A 20493-nucleotide genomic window follows, 5' to 3' on the forward strand; every position below is an offset into this window, starting at 1 on the left:
TTAGCCAAAATCATGACCAAGGCACTCCTGTCATTCATGAACTTCCAGGGCTTTAGAAGTTATCTCCCAGGAACCAGGAACAAAAGTTAGCAGAACTTTAATTTTAATTCTAGGGACATAACTGTGAAACTTTTCATAAGGAAGCTGGAGTTGAAATTTTGAGCATGGCCTTACTTCCCCACTTACCAGTGCCATGAAACCTGGGGCAAGTTACTGATCCTCTCTGCCTCAGTCTTCTCATCTGTGAAATGAGGATGACAGTAGGAAGGCCTCATTGGGTGTGATGAGGATCAAATGTGGTCCTGCACATCAGGCATTCTCAGGGCAGTGCCCAGCTCAGAGGTGACGCAAAGGAAGTTTTCGTCTAGCTGTGAGCTTCAAGGGGCTTTTGGCACTTGGGTATCCCTGGCCCCTTTGTCCCATCTTCAGTGACAGAGAAGTGCAGCAAGGGGCCAGGCTGAGCTGTGCATTGCTCTGTGGGCGGCCTCTGGGGCTGTGCACCTGTAGAGCAGGTGAGGAAAGATGAGGTCTTGTCAGAGTGATGGTTTTTAAAAAGAGTTCAGTGGATGCTTCTCCAGGGGAAGTCACTTGCTTCCCTGGCATTCTTTGCTGAAGCTGGGCTGCACACTGTGCACAATTTTGGAAACTTCAGTAAAAGTTGTTTAGTGACCTCTTGCTATGCTATGAACTGAACCGTTCCCCAGGTCAGGCTTGCTCCATCTCGGCCCTGTTGGCCTTTTGGCCCGGTGAGTCTGCTTTGGGGGCTGCCCCGTGCCTCAGTGGGATGTTGAGCAGCACCCTGGCCCCTGTCCTCTAGATGCCACTGGCCCCTGCCCCCAGTTATAACAACCAAAGATGTCCCCACACATAGCCACATGTACCCACGGGACAGAACCGCCCCTGGTTGAGCACCACTGCCCAGGAAACGGGGGTGCCTCAAAACCCCCTTTCCTTTCTCCTAACGTGGGAATGGGGGCGCTTCAGAGAGTCTTTTCAGGTCTCCTTCTGCTTACGTGGTAAGGAGCTTAGGAGATGGAGGAGCAGACTGCTGCATTGGACCAAATCTTGCTCAAGTCGTGCCAGCAAGAGCAATGAAAAGGGGCTCTGGTGACCACCGAATGCTTAGTCTGGGACGTTTGAACAAGTTTTCCCAAGGAAACACCCCTCTCAGAATGAGGCCTGGGGAGAGAATCATTGGTGATGTTGACTGTGGCTCTCGACCTGGTTCCCATCACCAGGGGACCTGCAGGAGACCGCAGGGCCTCACGGCCTCACCCTTCTCTGAGTGATGGGCTCACCTGCCCAGTGCCTGGAATGAGTGCCCTGCAGGTGACGTGTCGGAGGAGGCTCTTGCCAGACAATCAGAGTGGACGGAAGTGCTTCTACCTAACCACGGTTGGGTTTCTCACACATGGACTTTGAGGATGGGGGAGTTTTAGGAGGGGCTGGGATCAACTGGACCGTGAGGCCAGTGCCAGGCGGGTCAACACCAAGCCCTCAGCACATGTGCAGGATGTCAACGACTCTGACTTCTGGTTGCCATTTCCTCGGCCTTTTGTTTAAGAAAACGGTCTCGGTGCCGCATGTTATTTGTGCTACTTGGTTTACGGTTTTTGTGAGGTTTCCATCATCACTGTGTTACACAATGTTTCTGAGCACCCACTGTTGTTTTTGTCTCATAGAAAAAAATTCCAGATCTTGGCTACATCTAGCATTTCCCTTGCATAATGCTCTCCTGCTTAGAGAGAGTTTATGTCCCCACTCCAGGAGAAATGAGCTGGGGGGGTCTTCCCCTAGCAGCAGTGGGAAGCTGCAGGGCCCCCCACCCAGGCTGCTTCTGGGCTCCCCTGGCGGCCTCCCGGCAGAGCTCCGGACCAGACTGCCAAGTGGCCCGGGGCCCTGTGTGGTGGGCCCGGCTACTTGCAGCGTGGAGAGGTTGCCAGTGGCCTCCTAGGACTTAATCTTCCCGGCTTTAGGTGCCAGCAGATGAGCTCAGAGGGAAGCTGCATCCCAGAATCCACCCACGTTAGCCCTGGGAGGAAATAGACTGTTGTAAAAACACTTTTTGAAATAAGTGCTTATAGAGTGTTTTCAAAGCCCTCCATCCAGGAGAGTGCTTGAATTCAGGGCTCACGATTGGGTGTTGCTCTGTTAAGGCTGCCACATGGTCCAGTGTGCCAGAATGCATTTTCAGCTGGGTATTCAAACCCTACTGGTGCCCAAAAAATAGGGATTTCGTCTTGGAGGCCACGCCTCCTAGTAGGTACGTGTGCGTGTCGCCCTGTGTCACAGAGTGCAGTGTCATAGGCTGTGCTAGTTTGCTGGGGCTGCCATCACAGCGCACCACAGACGGGATGGCTTAAACAAGAGAAGTGTACTTCAGTTTTGGAGGCTGGAAGTCCAAGGTCAAGGTGTCAGCAGGTTTGGCTTCTCCTGAGGCCTCTCTTCTTGGCTTGCGGACGGCCACCTTCTCACTGTGTCCTCACGTGGCCTTTCCCCTGTGTGTGCACACCCTGGTGTCTCTCTGTGTGTCCAAACTTCCTCTTCGTATAAGGACACCAGGCAGACTGGATGAGGGCCTGCCCTAATGACCTCGTGTTAACTTAAGCACCTCTTTAAAGACCTTGTCCCCCTCCATAGTCACGTATGTGACCCCTAGGGACATCCTGAAGTGCTAAAGGTTTAGGACTTCAACATCTGAATTTTTGAGGGACACAATTCAGCCCAGAGCGTGCAGGTCAGTGGCAGGTACTCAGCAACAATACATTTGACGTTAAAAAAAATCTCACCGATGGGGTGACCTTAAAGGGAAAAGGTTGCTGTTACCATCAGCATTTGCTCCATCCCCAGGGCCCTGCTGAGTGTTGCTTGTACTGCCTTGGAACATGAGAAGCTCTGACTGTTGGCTGGTTCTGTGGTCTAAGGAATGTGGGGAAAGGCACTGCTCTCAGGGGACAGCTGTCCCGCCCAGCCTGCAAACATCAGGTGTTGTCTGCCTTGCTGAATCAGATGCTATCAGATTTCTGGCTTCTGCAAACGTAATTCAAATAATGATTTCTTTGTGACTGGCATATTTGCATTGTAGCAAACTTTGGTTCAACATATTGTTAGAATACACAATGCTGTAATTTAAGATTATTTTATCAGCAGTAAAGGGTTTTATAATTCATTTAAAAAGTTGTAATGGGCTTGAGCATCTTCAGTCTAGTTTAATAATACAGCATTTTATAGCTGGCCGTAAAATTTCAGATTACGGTTTTAGCAAGTGTGCAATTCCATTTTATCATTTAATAATTGTTCAAATGAAGGAGCATGTAAAGTTCCTGAAAGCCGATTTAATGACTTAGAAAAATAGCCTTTATCAAAATCTATTGTACACCTTTAATGAACCCAGATGTCACCTTTTCAGCAAAGGCAGATCGCGGCATCTCTTTTTCTCAACCACAAAGCCTTGCAAATTAAGCACACAGAGTATCTCCGAGTTATAATTTCTCTTCTTTTTTTCCTCTTTTATCCCTAATCTTCTCTGGTTAGAAGCACCTAGTGCCACCACCAGGTGAACACCAGCTAGGCCAGAAGAGCTTCCTCAGGAACAGGGAGTGAATTGGTTTTCTCTTGAGAAGGTTTTGTTTTTTTTTTTTCCAGATGGCCCTTTGATCTCACTGCTTCAACCCCAGCTCTTAACTCTAATAAAGTCTGTTATCCATGCCTCCAGATAACCCTCACTTCGCCATTCTGTGAATTAAGTGGTAAATGGGGAGCCCTACATTATCCTATAATTGTATACTATCATTATGCATAATAACAGCGTTAGCATATTGCATCGGGGAGGCTTTATGTCACGTTGTCCTTGGAATTAAAGCTCGTGTTGTATTTCTGGGATTTTCCTGGGTACGTTGTCAGACAGCTACAGGTAGTGAAAGAGGAGGCCCTGGGCCAGGTACACAAACACGGTTACTTACCATGGAGCACGTCGCGCATACCCCGGGAATGCTGTCCTAGGATGCTTGGGCGCAGTGTGCTGCTCAGGTGGACCAGCTGTGGCTCAGAGCCCTGTTTCTGATACAGAGGAATGGCAGTCAGTGGAATTCCCATGTCGCTGGACTCCATCCCCTTGGAGGTGCAGTCCAGGGACTTGGGGCTCACAACCCGTTTCTTCTCTTTGTTTTCAACAGCTGTGTGTGTTACATGGATGGCATGGGAGGGAAGGCTGACTCAGAACTGCCTGCCTGAGAAGGATGCAGGGGAGAAATCACCTGCAGGTGGTGCAACCCCTCTCTTGCATGACCCTGAAATGATACGAGCTTCCCTGCTTTCCTGTCTCCCATCAGCGCTCTAGTTGCCTCACCCTTCTTTGTCAGCTCCAGAGAATTTCTAGTGGAAATCTGGTGTTGCTTGGGTACAGCTTTCCAAATGCTACTGACTTTCCATCCCAGCGGCGTTTGGGTGTCTTTTGCCAGGTCATGGTCATCTCAGCAGCAGAGCCACAGCGGGAAGGCATTCCTGCTGCCCAGGGACAAGCATTGGCTCCAGGCTTCAGCTGTTGTCCTCATGTGGTCCCTGCCCCAGAGGATGGCACCCTCTGCCTTATAACGCAATGGTGGGGAACACTTAGTGACTCTGAGATCCTATGGAGAATCGAGGCAACACCATCATTTATTTTACTCCAAAACCAAGCTCACCTTCAGATAATGTAACTCAAACATTGACTGTGCCGGTGCTTGACAAGGGATCATGCAGACAATGGGCCAGCAGTGGCGTGGTTATTTCTCAAAGTTGCTTTTTTAAGAAAAAGGGACTGTGGTGCTTAAGAGTAGAAAATATTGAAGGGCCAGATTTCTCGCTACAAAAAAATCAAGCCCTCCTTTGGACTACAATGGAGAGCAGTTTAATCTCCTTAATCCTTGGATTCATCATCTGTAATTTGGGAGTAATGAGCACTACCACCTAGGAGGGCTGTGATAATTAGACAAATTAAAATTCTTCCAACATAATAACTGGGCCTCCAGCACAGTGGCTGTTCTATCATTCCTTTCTCCCCTGCTTGTTCTGTGCTGACCACGGGACAGAAGGAGCCTGTACGGAGGGGCCATTTGTTGGCTTTTACCCCCAGATTCACGTGGGGCATGAACCTGGGCCTCACACTGGATGTGTGCCCTGCGGAAGTGGCTGAAGTGGAAGCAGTTCTTTATGATCACCCATTTATGACGTCTCCTCCTAAACATTTTTTTTTTTTGCCACTTTTCTCCCAAACTGAGAATAATCACTTAACGACGGGAATGGGAAGACTAGGCCCCCTCAGTGCCTCCCAGGAAAAGCCATTAGGCCACCTGCTCCTGTGGTCCAGAGGGCAGTGAGCTGGCCCACCAGAGGGATAGTAATTCAGCAGTTGGACAATTGCTTAACCCAATTGCTGGGTAATAAACATGCTTAATAAAAAGGAACAGGACGTCTGCACCATCTTGGCTATAAATATGCTCTGTTGTTCTGGGTAACCTATGAGAATACCTCTGAGCACACTTAGATCACATACTATAAATAAATCCAATTTCTCGTATCCCCTCCTGACCTCTATCCTTAGGACTCTAACCAGCCACGCCTCCCTGAATAATAGTCTCGGCCTCGCACTTAAACTCACTTGTGGGCGGAAAATGGCTCTGGTTCTCTTGGGGGTGAGGTTCCAGCAAGGGCTCCCCTCCCCTCTGCCCCTCATATTTGAGTCCCAGAGGAGTCACATCATGGACCAGACCATCTAGAGAGGAAGCCGAGGACATTGGGTAGTGAGAAGATACACAGGTGTTTTCCCCAGAGTGCCTGCCCCTTGACTGCGGGGACTTCAGGTGTGACATGAGGGGTGCCCGCCTCTCAGGGTGGGAGGGAGGCAAAGACTGCCTGGCCCGGCTTGACCTCTGACCCCTCAGCAGCCCCTGGGTTGACTGCAGGCTGCCTCGGGGGGCTCTGTCCCTGTGGGCCCTGTCTGCGTGGGCTGTGTGACCCCGGGCTTACTACTGCCCCGCGCAGAACCTCCCTCAGGTGCCAGCAGAGTAACGGGAGCTACTTCTAAGGGTTGATCTGAGGACCATGGAAGATAACGTGTCCCGTGTCTGGCGCAGAGGCGGTATGCATGGGTTTTAGAAGAGACCGAAGTCAAAGGGATTCAAATCTCAGCACAGCCACTCTGAGCTGTGGAGACTTGGGCAAGTCTCAGCCTCTCTGAACCTGTCTCCTGATCTGCACACGAGAGGAGTGCCCCCCTCAGAAAATCATTTGAGTCCATGGGAGTATTGAGTAAAACGTGGACGGAGTTGTTATCAATGGAGGCTGTTAGTAACAGTCACATCCCAGTCACTGTCACTGTTGGTCTACCTTGGTTTTCCTCTATTTCCCAGAATATTTTCCTCTGTCTACTAAAAGCACGGTGTTTTTAGAAGTTTTCAAATTTTTCGCTTCCCCCTCGTTTTTTGCAGCACCATGAGTGCTCCATCTTCTCAAGCAGGGAATGAACAAAAGGCCCGGGTCTGTGCTGTCTCCAGACCTGGCGTTTTACATCAAACCTTAGTTACCACCATAAGTCACCGAGCCATTACTGGGCTGCACTCAGCTGCACATAAATGCACAGGAGAATGAGAGGCTTAATAAATATTATCTGATGGTGATGAGGACGCGTGTCTGATGAGATCGGCCTCATGCACTTCTCGTCGGAGACCGCTGCTCTCTGCACACTTGCATTTCCAAATGCACATTTTGCGAAAACAAATGTTCCCTCTTGGGGCCGTCCCCCTGGCTACCTTTACAGCAGGATCACTGAGTGTTTGCTCTACCAAACACTTCCCCAACCCCAAACCAAAACATCTTTCACACATTGTTTGCCATAATCTTATTGGTAATTGGGCATAATTTTCTCAAATGCAGCTCGTAATTGCTTCATGTCTGAATATTTTTCTCACCAGGCAAGTTAACCATGAACAAAAACACACAGTTCTCCGATGGAGCTGGCAACCAGTATTTGCCCCAACTTGGGGAAAAGCAAAATAGTGTAAGATGATCTTGTGAAGTTAGGGAAAGAAGAAAGGCCAGCCTGAGTGCCGGGTTGAGCCCCCTGCCGTAGACAGTGTTTGCACACAGAGCTCCCTGCCAGCCTGCCATTAGTGTTGAGTTACAGGAGCAGAGCTGCGGACATCCTTTTACGGTGTGTGGGAGACGGACAGGCAAGCCCGGGGGACTGCTGAGCTAGTGGAGAACTGTTGATGTAGCTTACAGGCCTGTATCTCTTTCATTGTATTCATTTTTAAATCCAAGGAAACACAGAAGATCACCAGCCAGTTCTATTCAATATCACGTTCACAAGCCAAGCTTGCTTATTAAGTTTTTGCATCTTTCCCACCCTTGCTTGAATCCAAGAACACCCAGCATCGGGACCACAGAGAGGCTAAGAGCTCATCAACAGCAACTCGGATTTTAAAAGGGCTTCCTCCCCGAGTATGACGTTTGCTTCTCACAACTCTGTGAGGTGGGGAGTAGGGTGGGGGTCATTATAATCACAGTTGAAAAGCCAGGACTTGTGTTCTTTTTATCATACCATATCAATCAAGCCGGGACCAGGAGCAAGTTCTAAATCATAGTAGGCGGTCTCTTGACTGTCATTTAGCCAACTCACCAAGAAGTCAGCCTCTCCGCCATTCCCCTGTAAACATCAGATGCCCAAGGCAGGCTGAATGCCCCAAACCAGCAGGCTCTCTCCTGCTCGCCTGGCCCCTTGCTCTCTCCAGTGGAGACACAGGCTTAAAAGATTCAGGTGCGTTTGTCTTCAATCTTTGGGTGCTGCTGTATTTGGTATTTTGCTTACATAATTGAATTAAATATTACATGAACGACTGAAATAGGAACATAAAAGAAAGCCCATTTGTTTCAATGAAAACTAAGTTAAATATACATTAGAAAAGGGAAATTCCTTATAAAAAAAGAACTTTGGATTAGGTGTGGGCAAGATAACTGTAAAAGACTGAGAAAAATTGTAAAAATGTAGAAAGATTCTGCACTGAGATTCGCCAGTGGGTATCAAGCAATTGTCACTCCTGTTTTAAAGAAATGAAAACTGGAAATTGTAGATTGTGAATCGTAGGCATAGGTCATGCAGAACATGTAAGTCAGGGAATTCCAATCAGCAAACTGTTTCTTTAAAAAACTTTTGTAAAGAAAGTGACCTTGGTCATGTATCTGAAAATCAGTCAGAGAGTGATACTCAAATTTTAAATTAAAATGTTTGATACAGTGCATCCAATGGAATATTATTCAGCCTTAAAAAAGAAAGAACCCATGTAATATGCAACAACATGAATGAATCTGGAAGACGTTACGTTAAGTGAAATCATCCAATCTCACCACCACCAGCACCGCACGCACACACACATGCACACACACACACAATCTGACCTCATTTCAGTTCACTGAACTCCAGCTGTTAGAGGCCTCGTCAAAACAGCCAACTAGGATCTGAGCCTACTCTTCCTTGGGTAAAGAGGCATGATTTCAGGCCTCCAAACCTTTCCCCATCCCCTTCTCGTGACCAGGCTCAGCCTGCCAGAAGGCTGCCAGACTAACTAAACTTGGCACCCGGTGGGCCTTCCTAAACCTGTGCTGAGTGAAATGTCTTTATGAGGCCTTCATAGAGCTTAATGTAATGAAAACCTTTTGGCTGACATTCAGGCAACATGCAGACACACTGTCTTGGAGGAAGCAAGTAGAAGAGACGTGGCAGAAAACCTGCCTGTGAATTATCTCCAACTCCCCCAGTCTCACTCTTGCTCTCCTCATAGCCCCTCGGCCCCTCCCCAGCCTGTGCCTGGACCCATGGGGCTGGCAGAAATCAGCGTGGAAGAAGTGCGCGTCCTGCTGAGCACGGCTCTGAAAGACGAACGGCCAGGCCCAGTGGCTCAGAGCAGAGACCTTATTTATGTGGCCACTTGTTTTCTGCTGCCGACTTGACTACACATTATTCAGACCGGTGGTTGCAAGAGGTTGTTAACAAGTTCGTAGGAAAAGCAAAAAACACCAGGAAGGTGAATTTCAAAATAGACAGTGACAGGGATTTTAGAAAGACTGACTAAATGCTTGTGACCAGACCAGAAATAAAACCTCCCCTGGCTCTCCTAGATCCACCAGGAAAAATCCAAAAAGCTGAAGAGTGTAAGACTACAGCGCACTGGACACACCACCATTACTTAGCTTGGATTCACTAAGCAGGCACCTTCTTTTTTTCTGTCTTTTTATTTGTGTGTGTAGAAATTAATTTGGGCAAATATGTATCAAGTGCACAATAGAATTGTTATATAGTAAATTCTACCCAGAAAAGTCTGTAGTCAGGTGAATCTATTTTATGACAATGCAATGTGAAAAATGAAAACGTAATAAATGATTACTTTGCTCAGTTAGCCTTCAAATTAGGTACACACCCATCTTATGTTTTCTTACAAGAAAAGGTAAGATGCGGAGATTTAAATTGAGAAATGGCTTTGAGTTCTGGACTATTTCAGAAACAACTCATGCGACGGTGTTCCCTAGCAAAGGTCCAATTTGTGCTACAGAAGAGACTCGTATGCTAATAAACTGGTATTGACAAGTGTGATGGATGCAGCTTGGTACTTACTGAGTGCTGGAGAGCAAAGTTGATTGCATTTTACAGTCTGTGTATTTCTCTGTTTATTGCTTGTATTCTGTCATTAAGCAAACAGGTTCTTAATATAGCAAATCTCTCTCATCAGTAAAGCAAGGGAGAAAAGAACCAGAAGCATCATTAATTATGACCATTTGGCTGCAGCCTGGACAATCTGTTGCTATTGGATAGAGCAACTTCCTCTGGTTTTATTTTCTGGAGGTAGAGCAGAAACTGGCTTTTCTTTTACATGGAGGAGAGTAGAGAAATGTTCCATGCCCTGCTGGCTGACAGCTGCCTAGAAACCCGAGATGAAACACTGGCTTCTCTACAGAAATGGAGTCCTGGGGCGGCAAAGGCCAGGCTCCGGGTGGGAGCACTATTAAGTCATCAGTCCCATAAACAACAAGCATGCAGCTCCAAAGCCTGACCTGACCTGAGGCTCGGGGAGAGCCCACTGTGGGCAGAGCTCATGTGTGCATGCGGTGCCGGATGAGTGGGGTTGACCGAGAGCTATGACTATGTGTGTGCCTGGGCGTCCTGTACAGGAGAGCCTCGGGCACCAGGCAGGCTTTCCAAATGCCAATCACAGGGCTAGGAAGCAGGAGAGTCATCAGTCCGACTCCAGGTAACAGAGGTTAACAGCATCTAATGCATTTATTAACCCTCTAGTGCCAGGGACTGGCGAGGTCTGGCCTCGCAATTACAGTGCCGTGGAAATTCTACTACGTGACGAGCCTGGACCTGGGAATTACTGCCAGTGACAGTTTTATAATACTGCTGGGGGACAAGGCTTTTGAAGGGTCTAAAGAGCAGGTTCCCTGGTTTTCCAGAATGGTAACAAAGCTACTGGTTTGGGGACGGGCTTCTCCAGTATCCTCTTCACCTTCTCAGGATGAAAACCTCGTGGGACTGGGTTTTCCTGGTGGTGTTTCTTGACTCTGAGTTGGGTAGCTTCCCCTATAACCACATAACTATGAATTAGCTGTTATGAAATCCTCTTTCATAGAAGAGATTAAATAGTTTATTTTCCGGCATGTTGCAACAACGGTGAAAGTGGACTTTTAGAAAAAGTGAAATCCATTTTCTTCTCTTCTTCTTTATCCCTCCCTTTTTTATGGGATATCATATTTAAAGCTGCAAGCTGTAAGGATTGGTGTCTAGGTAGGTCTGGGCTGGCCACACCCTGTGTTGGGCCCCTGCCTATTCTGTGAATGAGCAGGGCTGGAGGGCTTGCCAACAGGACTTGTTCCATGATTACACGCTTGGTTTTACTGGTTTGGGGCTCAGTGATACAAGGTGCTTTTCCAGTTTCTAACTTATACCTTGCAAGATCCCAGAAGTTGTTTGTTTGTTTGTTTGTTTGTTTTTAATTTTCCTGGGACCATCCCAATTTTCATCAACTGAGACAATGCTTAAAATATGTAAATGCTCTTTGCAGGAGATGAAGTGGGGGACGCCCTGTAATTTTATATGCTTGCATTTATCATACCTGACTAGCAAGACAGTGATAGCTTGACGGTGTTTTCACAAACGCTCAGGATAAAAGCCTTTAAAATGTAGAACCAGCAGGTCTCTCAGGCTTCTAAAAGTGGGCTCTGGATTGGCATAGCTAGATTTCTGACCCTCAGTGGTCACTGGAGGTGTTCACACTGCATACAGGACTTACAGACATGCTACCAGCTAGACCCACGCAGGCCTGGATTCCCAGGCTCTGCCCCTCTGTCTGCAGCTTACCAACTTTAGAGGCACCAGACAACCAGCTGGTGCCTTTCAGTCCAAACAGCAGACCTCCTGGCCCTCATCTCGTAATATGCACCCCGGGGTTGGTGTGGGATTTTAAAAGATCTCCTATCTATGTGCAGCCCTTCAGTTCTTTTACCCACGTGCTGCCTGCCCTTCCAACAACTGCTAACATCTGCTCGTTGCTTTTGATCACACTCACAGACCTTACTGTGGTTCGTGCGAGGTTCAGGTGGAACTCGGGGCCGCTCCCCTCCGTCTCTGCAGTCCAGGGGCTTCCCCAGCCCCCCAGACCTCTCAGTGGGAGGCTCGGTGGAAAGTTAATACACCACGTGAGCAGAGAATCTCAGGGCCTGGGTGCATGCACTGCTAAGCCTCTGGAGTGCCGAGTGCTTCTGTGGGTTGGGCAGCTGTTTGACAGGAGACAAGGCGTTTTCTCAGAGCATTTGCAGAGGCCCCGGCGGCACATGGTCGCCCTCACTCAGCAGTTCATCCAGAATGGTCCTCAAGGCCAGATGTGCTTGGAGCTGCTGCCCCCAGCTTTAGGGGAGCCCGTGGGGCTCCAGGGACATAAGGCCAGAGGCTGACCATTTGCTTTAGGGAGAGGCCAGCAAGATGCCTGCTTCGGGGGAAGAAGAGCCCGGAGCCGTCACAGACTCGGCGCTGGTCTCAGTGGCATTTCCTGTGTGATTGAGCAGTCATCCCAGCCATTCTCAGAGCAAAGGCGAGAGCCTGGGAATTCTGACCCGGACACGTCTTCCCTGTTGTACGACTATAATCCTGTGCAGAGTTGAACTCTCCGTGACCAGTGAGGACCAGAACTCTACCTACACAGAGGCAGAGCCCACTTAAGAAAGTCAGTTAAGGTAGAGATCTTTTCTAGCGCATTGGTGGAAGCCCCTTTCTAACCATGGAACAGATGGACATTTTATTAGTACTTCAACGGGTTCCCAAAATGACTGAGACGTGTAGCTAGTGAGCCCCTCCGATGGTGCACAGGATGGTAAAACCCTGCCGGTTGGCGCTAGTCACATAGAACAAAGGAGGCAGGAGGCCCACTCGGCCCTCAGATCCCTGTAGTCTGGGACACGAAGGTGCAGCTTAGTTGTGACCACAACACAGGAACAACTTGAAGGCATAATGTGTCCTATGCTAGTAGCCAGGCTGCCTTCTCTGCACATGTCAGCGAACTTCTTAGTTATGCAAAGACCCTTAGCGAGGGTTTATGTCTTTTGTAGATCGTGGCCTAGAAAAGACAGAATGTGATGTTTTAGGGCCATTTTGGTGTCTGGGCACAATTCCAATCTTGAACAGAAATAAAACGGGTAAAGTTCTACATATTCTTCTCTGCAGGTGACAGTGCAGTGGGCCAGAGTTGCTATTAATATAGATTATAAGTAGGCTTCTGAGTAAGGCTCAATGCCTCTTCTGATTTGCCCTCTGATCTTCTTACACATAACATTTAGTGACCTTTGAACAGCCTGGGGATGCTTCACAGTGTCTTTTTCTTGATGCCTGTTTAAAGGTTTCTATTTCATATTCACAGCTGGCATATGCAAATACAGGTAAAGATTATGATGCCTCCGAAGTAGCATTATGGTCAATAAATTACTCCTTGGGTGAACATGCTGTCATTTCAGCCTAGCATGTCTTCAGCAAGTTGCAGAAGTCTTCCTGCAGCAGGCAGGCTGCCAGCGCCTTCCCACAGAGCTGGCGGCCCAAATACTTACAGATTCAAGTGTGATGTTTAGCCAGGGTTGTCTTGTTGGTAAACGAGCTCTCTGTCTTTTGCTGCTGAAGGGCTCCTCTTTTCAGGGGGTGGAGGTTACGGGGGGGATTCTTCGTGTGGACTTTGGGGGCGGGTAGAGCATGAAGAGCCAGGGATGCCAGGATTGCCAGGATTGCCTGGAGAAACCCTGGACAGCGGGAAAGGAGTTTTAGAGACCTGTCTAAATCCTGACCCTCCAAGTAAATCACCGTGCGACCTCGGATAAGTCACTTGAAGTCTCTGTACTCTCATTTGCTTTTCTTTACAGAACAAGAAAGCTGTATTGGGTTAGCAGTCTTTGTTGTCATTATTTGAGCAATGGAATCTTTCCTCCAACTCAACTCTCAGGTCGAAGCCCAGAGGAGACGTGCTCCAGTTGTGAGGAAACAGGGGACTTAGAGGCCTCATAGCTCAGGAACTTGTAACCGCCCTGGAAGCAATTTGAAGATTGGTGGACCTGGGAGCTGTCATGCCCTTCATGATTCCTAGAGGGGACCAGCCCTGTGCCTTAGCCCCCAATCCCTGGGTGGTTTACCCACTAGAGGGCAGCCCCGTGAGCCCAGGCACCGCATGCTTTTTGTCCTATCACCCTGTGCTCAGCATTGGAAAATAGTCTGGTGCGTGCTGGTGGATTGGAACAACTAATAAACAAATAAACAAACACACAAGTTCAGGATGCCCTGCCTCTGTATTACTAATAAATGAAGATTTTTTTTTTTAATGGTAACATTTTTACCTAGAAGGCACTACCTAAGAAGCATTAACGTTCGGAACTATGAATGAGTTCAAAATGTAAATGACTCCAAAACTTTGTCCTTTATAACCTGATCTTGGGCTGCCCCTACCAGCCAGAGCAGTGGCTTTGAAATGGGGCAGGTCCAGATTGAGATGTACTCCATCAAACACCCCAATTTCGAGGACTTCGTATGAAAATAAAGGAACGTAGATTATCTCATTACTCACTTTTTATATTGATTCCATGTTGGAATGGCAATATATGGCATTAAAGAAAATAGGTTATTAAAATTTTTTTTCACCTGTTATCTCTTTATTTGTGTGATTTACTAGAAAAATCTGAATTTATGTACATAGTAGTAGCTCAAATATTTCTGTCAATGGCACTGCCCTAGACAGTTGATTAATAGATCATCAGTAATTACTCTTCCATATTATGTATGAGTGATTTTGTGTGTGTGTTTGTCTCTTCCCAGGCACAGAAGCTGAAATCCAATATGTCGGGCAGTACACACCTCTGTCTTTCTGATGTAAGTTGTTTCTTTTTGAGTCTTGGTGCATTTATACAAACAGAGCCTTTGGGCCCCAAAATAGCCTTTGGGCCCCAGGGACAGGATATGATGTGAGGGGCTCAAAGACAGCAAGATTTCAGGTCCAGAAAAAATCTGAGTCACTCTCGATATCCCTGTGACCTTTGAGCAAGGTGTAGTCTTCAGATCTTTAGTGCACAAAGTGAGAACCAAGTTTGGGTCCTGGGATCCTCATCTCAGAACTGGACCAGCACAGATACAATTGTCCCAGTGCCACGAGAATCTCTGCCATCACAGTCAGTAGATTCATCCGGCACAGAGAAGGTACGGAACAACGCTTGCTGCTTACGCGATGTCCTCCATCTACTGCTCCCCTGACCTCCACAGCAACCGAAAGTAGCCAAAGCTGGCCGAGCCACCCTTCCCGATTTACGAGTGAGAGGGTGGATGATTGTGTCACAGCCCTAGCTCACTGTGGCAGGATGTGGCCTTAAGGAATTGAGTGGGTGCTGGGGATGGGGATGAAGGAATTGATCTGGGAGAGGGACCACTGTGCTGACTGGGAGTCCAGGAGCCTGGGTTCTGGGTGGGACCCTGTGACTGACGAGCAGGGCGAGGGCCTTCATCTGTAAAGTCTAGAGTTGAGCCAGCCGTTGGAGGGAAAGGCCACTGCCTGCCCTGCCAGCCTCCAGTGCGATTCGTGACCCAACTCTACATGCCATGAAAGCGTACAAGCCCAGGCGTTTTCTGAGATGATTCTTCCTGCTCCCCCTTTATGATGCAGAGACATGGCGAGCGTTCCTTCTCAGGCAGTTGTTCCCGGAAGGAGACTGGTTCCATTGGCACAGCTGCTGGGTGACCTTGGGTGCGGGAGTGAAGAATGCTGGGGACACCTGGGCTCAAATCTCTTCCCCCAAGTGGGTTTTAATTCTCCCTAATAGAGAAACAAGAAGCAGCATTGGCCACACAGTTCATCTAAAGTATCCAGGTTGTGTCACCCAGATTCATGATTCCTTCTTGTAAAAACTACAAGCCAGCAGGTTGAAGTCTCAGGGTAAAATCTTGGGTCAGCTTTGGTGAGTGATCTAGCTAGTTGGGGGTGGGGGTAGGAGAAAGAGTGTGGTTAAAATTATGCCATGATGGAACAGACACATGCAAGGGGTGCTAATGAAAACATTCTTTCTTACAGCGTGATTACGAAAAGGATGGTCTCGCTGGTGCTTCCAGCCACATAACCACAAAATCAATGGCTGCTCCTCCACGCTGCGGTCTGAGCCCACTGCTGGCCCTGGTGGTAACTGCCCTGTCCACCCTATTATCTTTATCTTTGGCAGAAACGTTGTAGCTGCATTTAAAAAAAAACAATACGGACATGTAAAAAAGACAAACACCAAGTTATCTGTTTCCTGTCCTCTTGTATATCTGAAATTCCAGTTTTAGGAGCTCAGTTGAGACATTGCTAAAACAGTTTCATCCAACTGGAACTTGTTTCTTTCTTTTTCTTTCTGTCTCTCTCTCTCTTTTTTTTTTTTTTTTTTTTTTAAGAAAGCTTCTTGTGATCCTTAGGGCTTATATGGGATCCCCGATGCAGAGCAACATTCCAGACTCAAAAGGCTTTGGGGCATGCTGTATTATAAAGGGGCAGTTTGTTAATTTGGTTGTAAAGCTAGCTGGGACCATGTTTTTCAAGAGGATGATGAGGATGAGGGTTTTAACAACTGAACTCTGGACTTTGCTAGCTAGAGAAGGAGTTTCTAAAGAATCTTCCATAGCTCATGTAGTAACTTTGATTTCTGATGACACGACTGCAGCCGTCGGTACATGGATGCCAAGCCTTTTTTGGTCACAAAGAGAAGATTCTCATCCAATCTTGATGGACTTTTGTGCAAACAAGCTTGTACCAATGTTCACCTTTCTATCTGTACTAGCATTTTCCGCGCTAATGTTTATGTACTGTAAACAGTTCTGCACTCTCCTCCAAAACCAAAAACACCTGTCACATCCAAATGTAGTGTGTCTTCTAGTCAAAACAGAGAGTGAGAGTGGGCGCGAGACTTCACGGAACCTTGATCACTGAGACATTCTCCTGAGCCTTACTGAGTGAGAAGCCCTTAAACTAATAAGAGTCAAATGTAGCCGAAGCATCGCTCTAATATTCTTTACACGTATGAGGTTATATGTAGAAAAAAAATTTTACTACTAAATGATTTCAACTATTGGCTTTCTATATTTTGAAAGTAATGATATTGTCTTCATTTTTTTACTGGTGGTTTAATACAAAATACATGGAGCTTGTTTTCCTCTTGTAAGAAGTGTTCACTCTGAAATTAACTTCACGAATACAGCTCTTCAAAAGCAGACTCTGAGGAGCCTCATGCTTCAGCAGAAAGCTCTGCATCACGTTACTGTGGACAGGCAGGAGGAAACGGAGCAGCCAGGCCTTGTCTTTTATCATTTCTTGAAAGGCAAGTGTGCATACCCGTGAGGAAGCCAGTGGCCACTTGTAAATTTCTGCACCGTCTAATGGCACCCTTGCCAGTTGACACAAACCAGTATCTTGGTTTTCACGTTACCTGACAAAGGCGGCTGTGACTGGGATGGGAGAACAGGGCGTCCTGCCATCCCTTCTGAAGCAGATCCATGCCAGGGTACATAGTTCTCTTCCTAAGGATTGTCTTGACTCCCAGCCGTGATGGCTTGGCTGCTGTGTAGAGCAGTTTGGTCTGAAGGTCACTGGGACTCTGCTTGCAGTGTGTTCTGTGTCCTCCATGATAGACTGTGACTGACTCTGCGAAAAAAGGAGGAAGGTTTGTGGATCAAGAGAGTCACCATTAGGTCTGTGGAGATGAGTCGGTTGGCACAGATACACCGAATAGAGCAGGACTTTGGATATAAGGCATCCAGCTTGTTAACTGCACGTCATCTTCCATCGCATCTTCCTTAAATGAATGGACCCAGGAGGGCACTTTTGAAATGGAGGTCTGGTTGAAATGGTGAGATTCGAAGTCTACAAGGATCAAGTCCTGGTAGTAGCCATGTTTCTCTCAAACTGAACAGAGACGAGGAGATTCCCACCTTAACAGAGTGCTCAAAGCATTAGCTTCTTCCCACATCAGTAGAGGGGATGGAGGAGGAAACCCAGTGTTCACATCTCATCCCAATTCTCTTTGCCCATGGATGTTTGCCTTGTAAGAATTAATCCAATTGCTAGGGTGGGAAATCTATTAAATTTAAGATGAAGGCATAGTCTTTTAGCTCTATTGGTGTTTGAAGTACATTTATATCCAAATGTTAATAAACATAAATGTATAATACTAAGTACCGAGTTTTTTCACTTCAAAATGTTTTCAACGGAAATTCATCAAACAGGTTTGATGAGCAAAAGGTTTCGTAAAGACTCTTACTTTGAATAAACACACTGAATGTGTCGAAATACTTGGAATTCCAATCATCCCTGAGAGCATATCTCGTACAGAGTATATTTGGTTTTAATTAAGGTATCTCTGTGTTATCTACATTGGACTAATTGCATATAGGTCTGATTCTATGTAATCTACTGTAGAAAGCTATTGATTACTTCTGCAATAAACAGCAGCTCTAATTAGTTTCAGATGACCAAAGAGGAAATGGGAATTATCCGAGCTAACAAGGGTAGCCTTCGGTGAAGACCGCATGGATGTGCAACACATAAATCAAATTTTGAAAAGCCTCATCGTTCACCAACAACGATCTCATTTTTCTTCAGGGATAGAAGCATCTTAGACCAGATCGTCAGTTGGAAAATAAATTACTGATTAAATAAACGGGGGAGGGAAGTTCAGTGACAGCTCATTAGGGAGATCCTTATAAAATTATGCTAAGCAAATGTTTCTGCCATTCGGGGGTGATCTCACTTTGACGTGGTGGCCCAGAAACACCGTCATTCGTCCCAGTACTGAAGCAGGCAGGTGACTTCAATCTTTTGCCTATTTGCCTTCCTCTTGCAGTGCTAAAAGCAAAAATGGTTCACTGCTTCCTGTCCTTCAGACCCTGCATTGAGAGTGACACCAAAACACCGCGGCTGCCTGCTGAGGTTTGGTTATAGTTGGTTTTGCCAAAACAAAAACAGGAACTTATGTCCATGGAGTCCATGGCTCCCAGATCAAGAATAGCCATGCCCGACTCATTTCAGAGGGAAAAAAAAAAATGGCAAGATTGCCAAACTGATTAGAAGCACATTCAGCCCACCTTGATGTTGACTATCTTTGACCGAGAGGTGTCTGAGTGTCTTTTTAACAGAGCACATGAAGGAAGAAGGGCACAATAAAGAGAGGGAATTCAGAACGCCATCTGAATATTTATTTTTCCACATTTGGGTTTTTCTCAAGCCTCTAGTAGAAAAAGCGTAAGTCTTTAGTTACGTAGGTTATTTTTCACAAAGGACAGCCAACTGTATGCAAAGTGTACTAAGAGTGTGGTTTCCATTAAAAATTTTTTTTAAACAATTCTTTATCCTGTATTAAGAAATGTTTTTAGAAGCTGTGTCTTCAAGCTCATCAGATCATCAGATGTAGGCCAGGGCTGTTCCAGGGCTGCTGTGGCCTTTGATCTGGTCCGTACGAAGAACGCTCCTATCTTGCACATGCTCCGAGGATGGGCCGCCTCCAGCCCCATTTCCCGCCTGCTCTTTGCCCTCTAGATCAGACACTCCCAAACACTCCATCTGCTGAGCTGCGTGAGTGGGAGAGCAGAAGCATTTGTGAATCAGTGCTAAGTGCGGGGAGAAGAGAGATGTAAGAGCAGCGGGAGTCGATATAATTAGCAAGTTCTTTTCTTAGAATACAGCAAAAATGCTTTTCTGTTATTATTTACCAAATTGTGGCCTCGGAGGAGCTGTCTTGGGGAAAATAAGTTTTCATTCATGGAGTCAGACATGCACCACTTATTCAAGTCAATAAACTGTGGGCCAGAAAATGACGGCTTAAATAAATGCACATTTTGTCATTCTCTTTCACTGCTGTTCTTGCCCTCTTGGATTCATACCCCTGTGATCTGTGTTGCTCCTGCTCTTTGCTAGAACAAATGAAACCGAGTGAGACCCACTGTCTCAAGAAAGGCCAGAAAGCAATGACAAGGGGCAAGAGTGAATTACCAATGGCCCGAGCACAGTCTTGGCCAAAGGGCCCATCTGCACGGAGCTTGAGGGGTTTGGAGAGAGGAAACAAAGTCAAGGTGCCACAGGAGGCTGCACGCTAGAGGGGAGTGGATCATGTGGTCTGATCCAAATAGGAATCTTGTCCCGACAGAACAGCCAGAGTTCCTTGAAGTATCGGTGCCTTTGCAGGAAGCAAGCCAGAGCTAGTAGCTGGATGACAGAGGAAGGAATTTTTTTTTTAAGAAATTCTAAAACAACAGAACAGTTGGGAATTGGGTTAGATACCCTTAGAAGCTATGTTTTTCTCTCATCACTAAGAAAAGCATCTCATGTGTAGATCTGATACCTCTTGACTTTGATCAAGAGGATTGTTCTTCGGAAATCCATTCACACTGCAGAGGCCTGAAATCTGTGGGCTTTGCCGCTGCCTCCATCCTGGGATGTATTCAGTGGGACACGTCATTTCCCAAGGATAATTATCTTAAGATATTGGCTGATTCCATTCTCTGTCATACTGATTATTGATAACCCCAGTTCCCACCCTCGTTACTTATTGCCCAAGAATTTCACAGAGTCTCTTCCCATCAATCCTTCATCCCAATCATTCTAAATTTAGTCCTACTCAAATTAATTCTCATTCTATCGGATGCCTGTTTGACACGTAACCCTGGCTTTTTGAAGACAGAGAAGTCTCTCTGAGGAGCCAGGCGATCTGAAGATGATGCTAATCCCGGAGTAGAAAGTTCATCCATCCAGCCCTCCCCTGAGCTCCCTCTTCTTAGCCCTGGGATTGTCTCGTTGCTGCATCTTCGCCAGGCATCCCTTTGTTGTTCCAGGGCTCTCCGACGGGCTCCTCCTCCCTTCCGGAGACAGCACGGGTTGCTCAATGGGATGTACCACCTGCACTTCTGATTGTTCTGAGATCCAGCCC

The 20493-nt window shown here is 46.9% G+C and overlaps 1 protein-coding gene across 6 annotated transcripts in view; it reads left to right on the forward strand.

Annotated features, from left to right (window-relative positions):
• GFRA1 (GDNF family receptor alpha 1) overlaps positions 1 to 17861 on the forward strand; it is a 195229-nt gene extending 177368 nt beyond the window's left edge. For all 6 annotated transcript variants that reach the window (XM_032490828.1, XM_032490829.1, XM_032490827.1 and 3 more), the window contains 2 exons: positions 14375 to 14428; positions 15618 to 17861. In XM_032490828.1, the coding sequence (XP_032346719.1) occupies positions 14375 to 14428; positions 15618 to 15773 (210 nt within the window). In that variant the 3' untranslated portion in view covers positions 15774 to 17861. The remainder of the gene's footprint in view (positions 1 to 14374; positions 14429 to 15617) is intronic.
• Positions 17862 to 20493: the final 2632 nt, after the last annotated feature.

Source organism: Camelus ferus, chromosome 11, assembly GCF_009834535.1.
Source record: "Camelus ferus isolate YT-003-E chromosome 11, BCGSAC_Cfer_1.0, whole genome shotgun sequence".
Lineage (NCBI taxonomy): Eukaryota > Metazoa > Chordata > Mammalia > Artiodactyla > Camelidae > Camelus > Camelus ferus.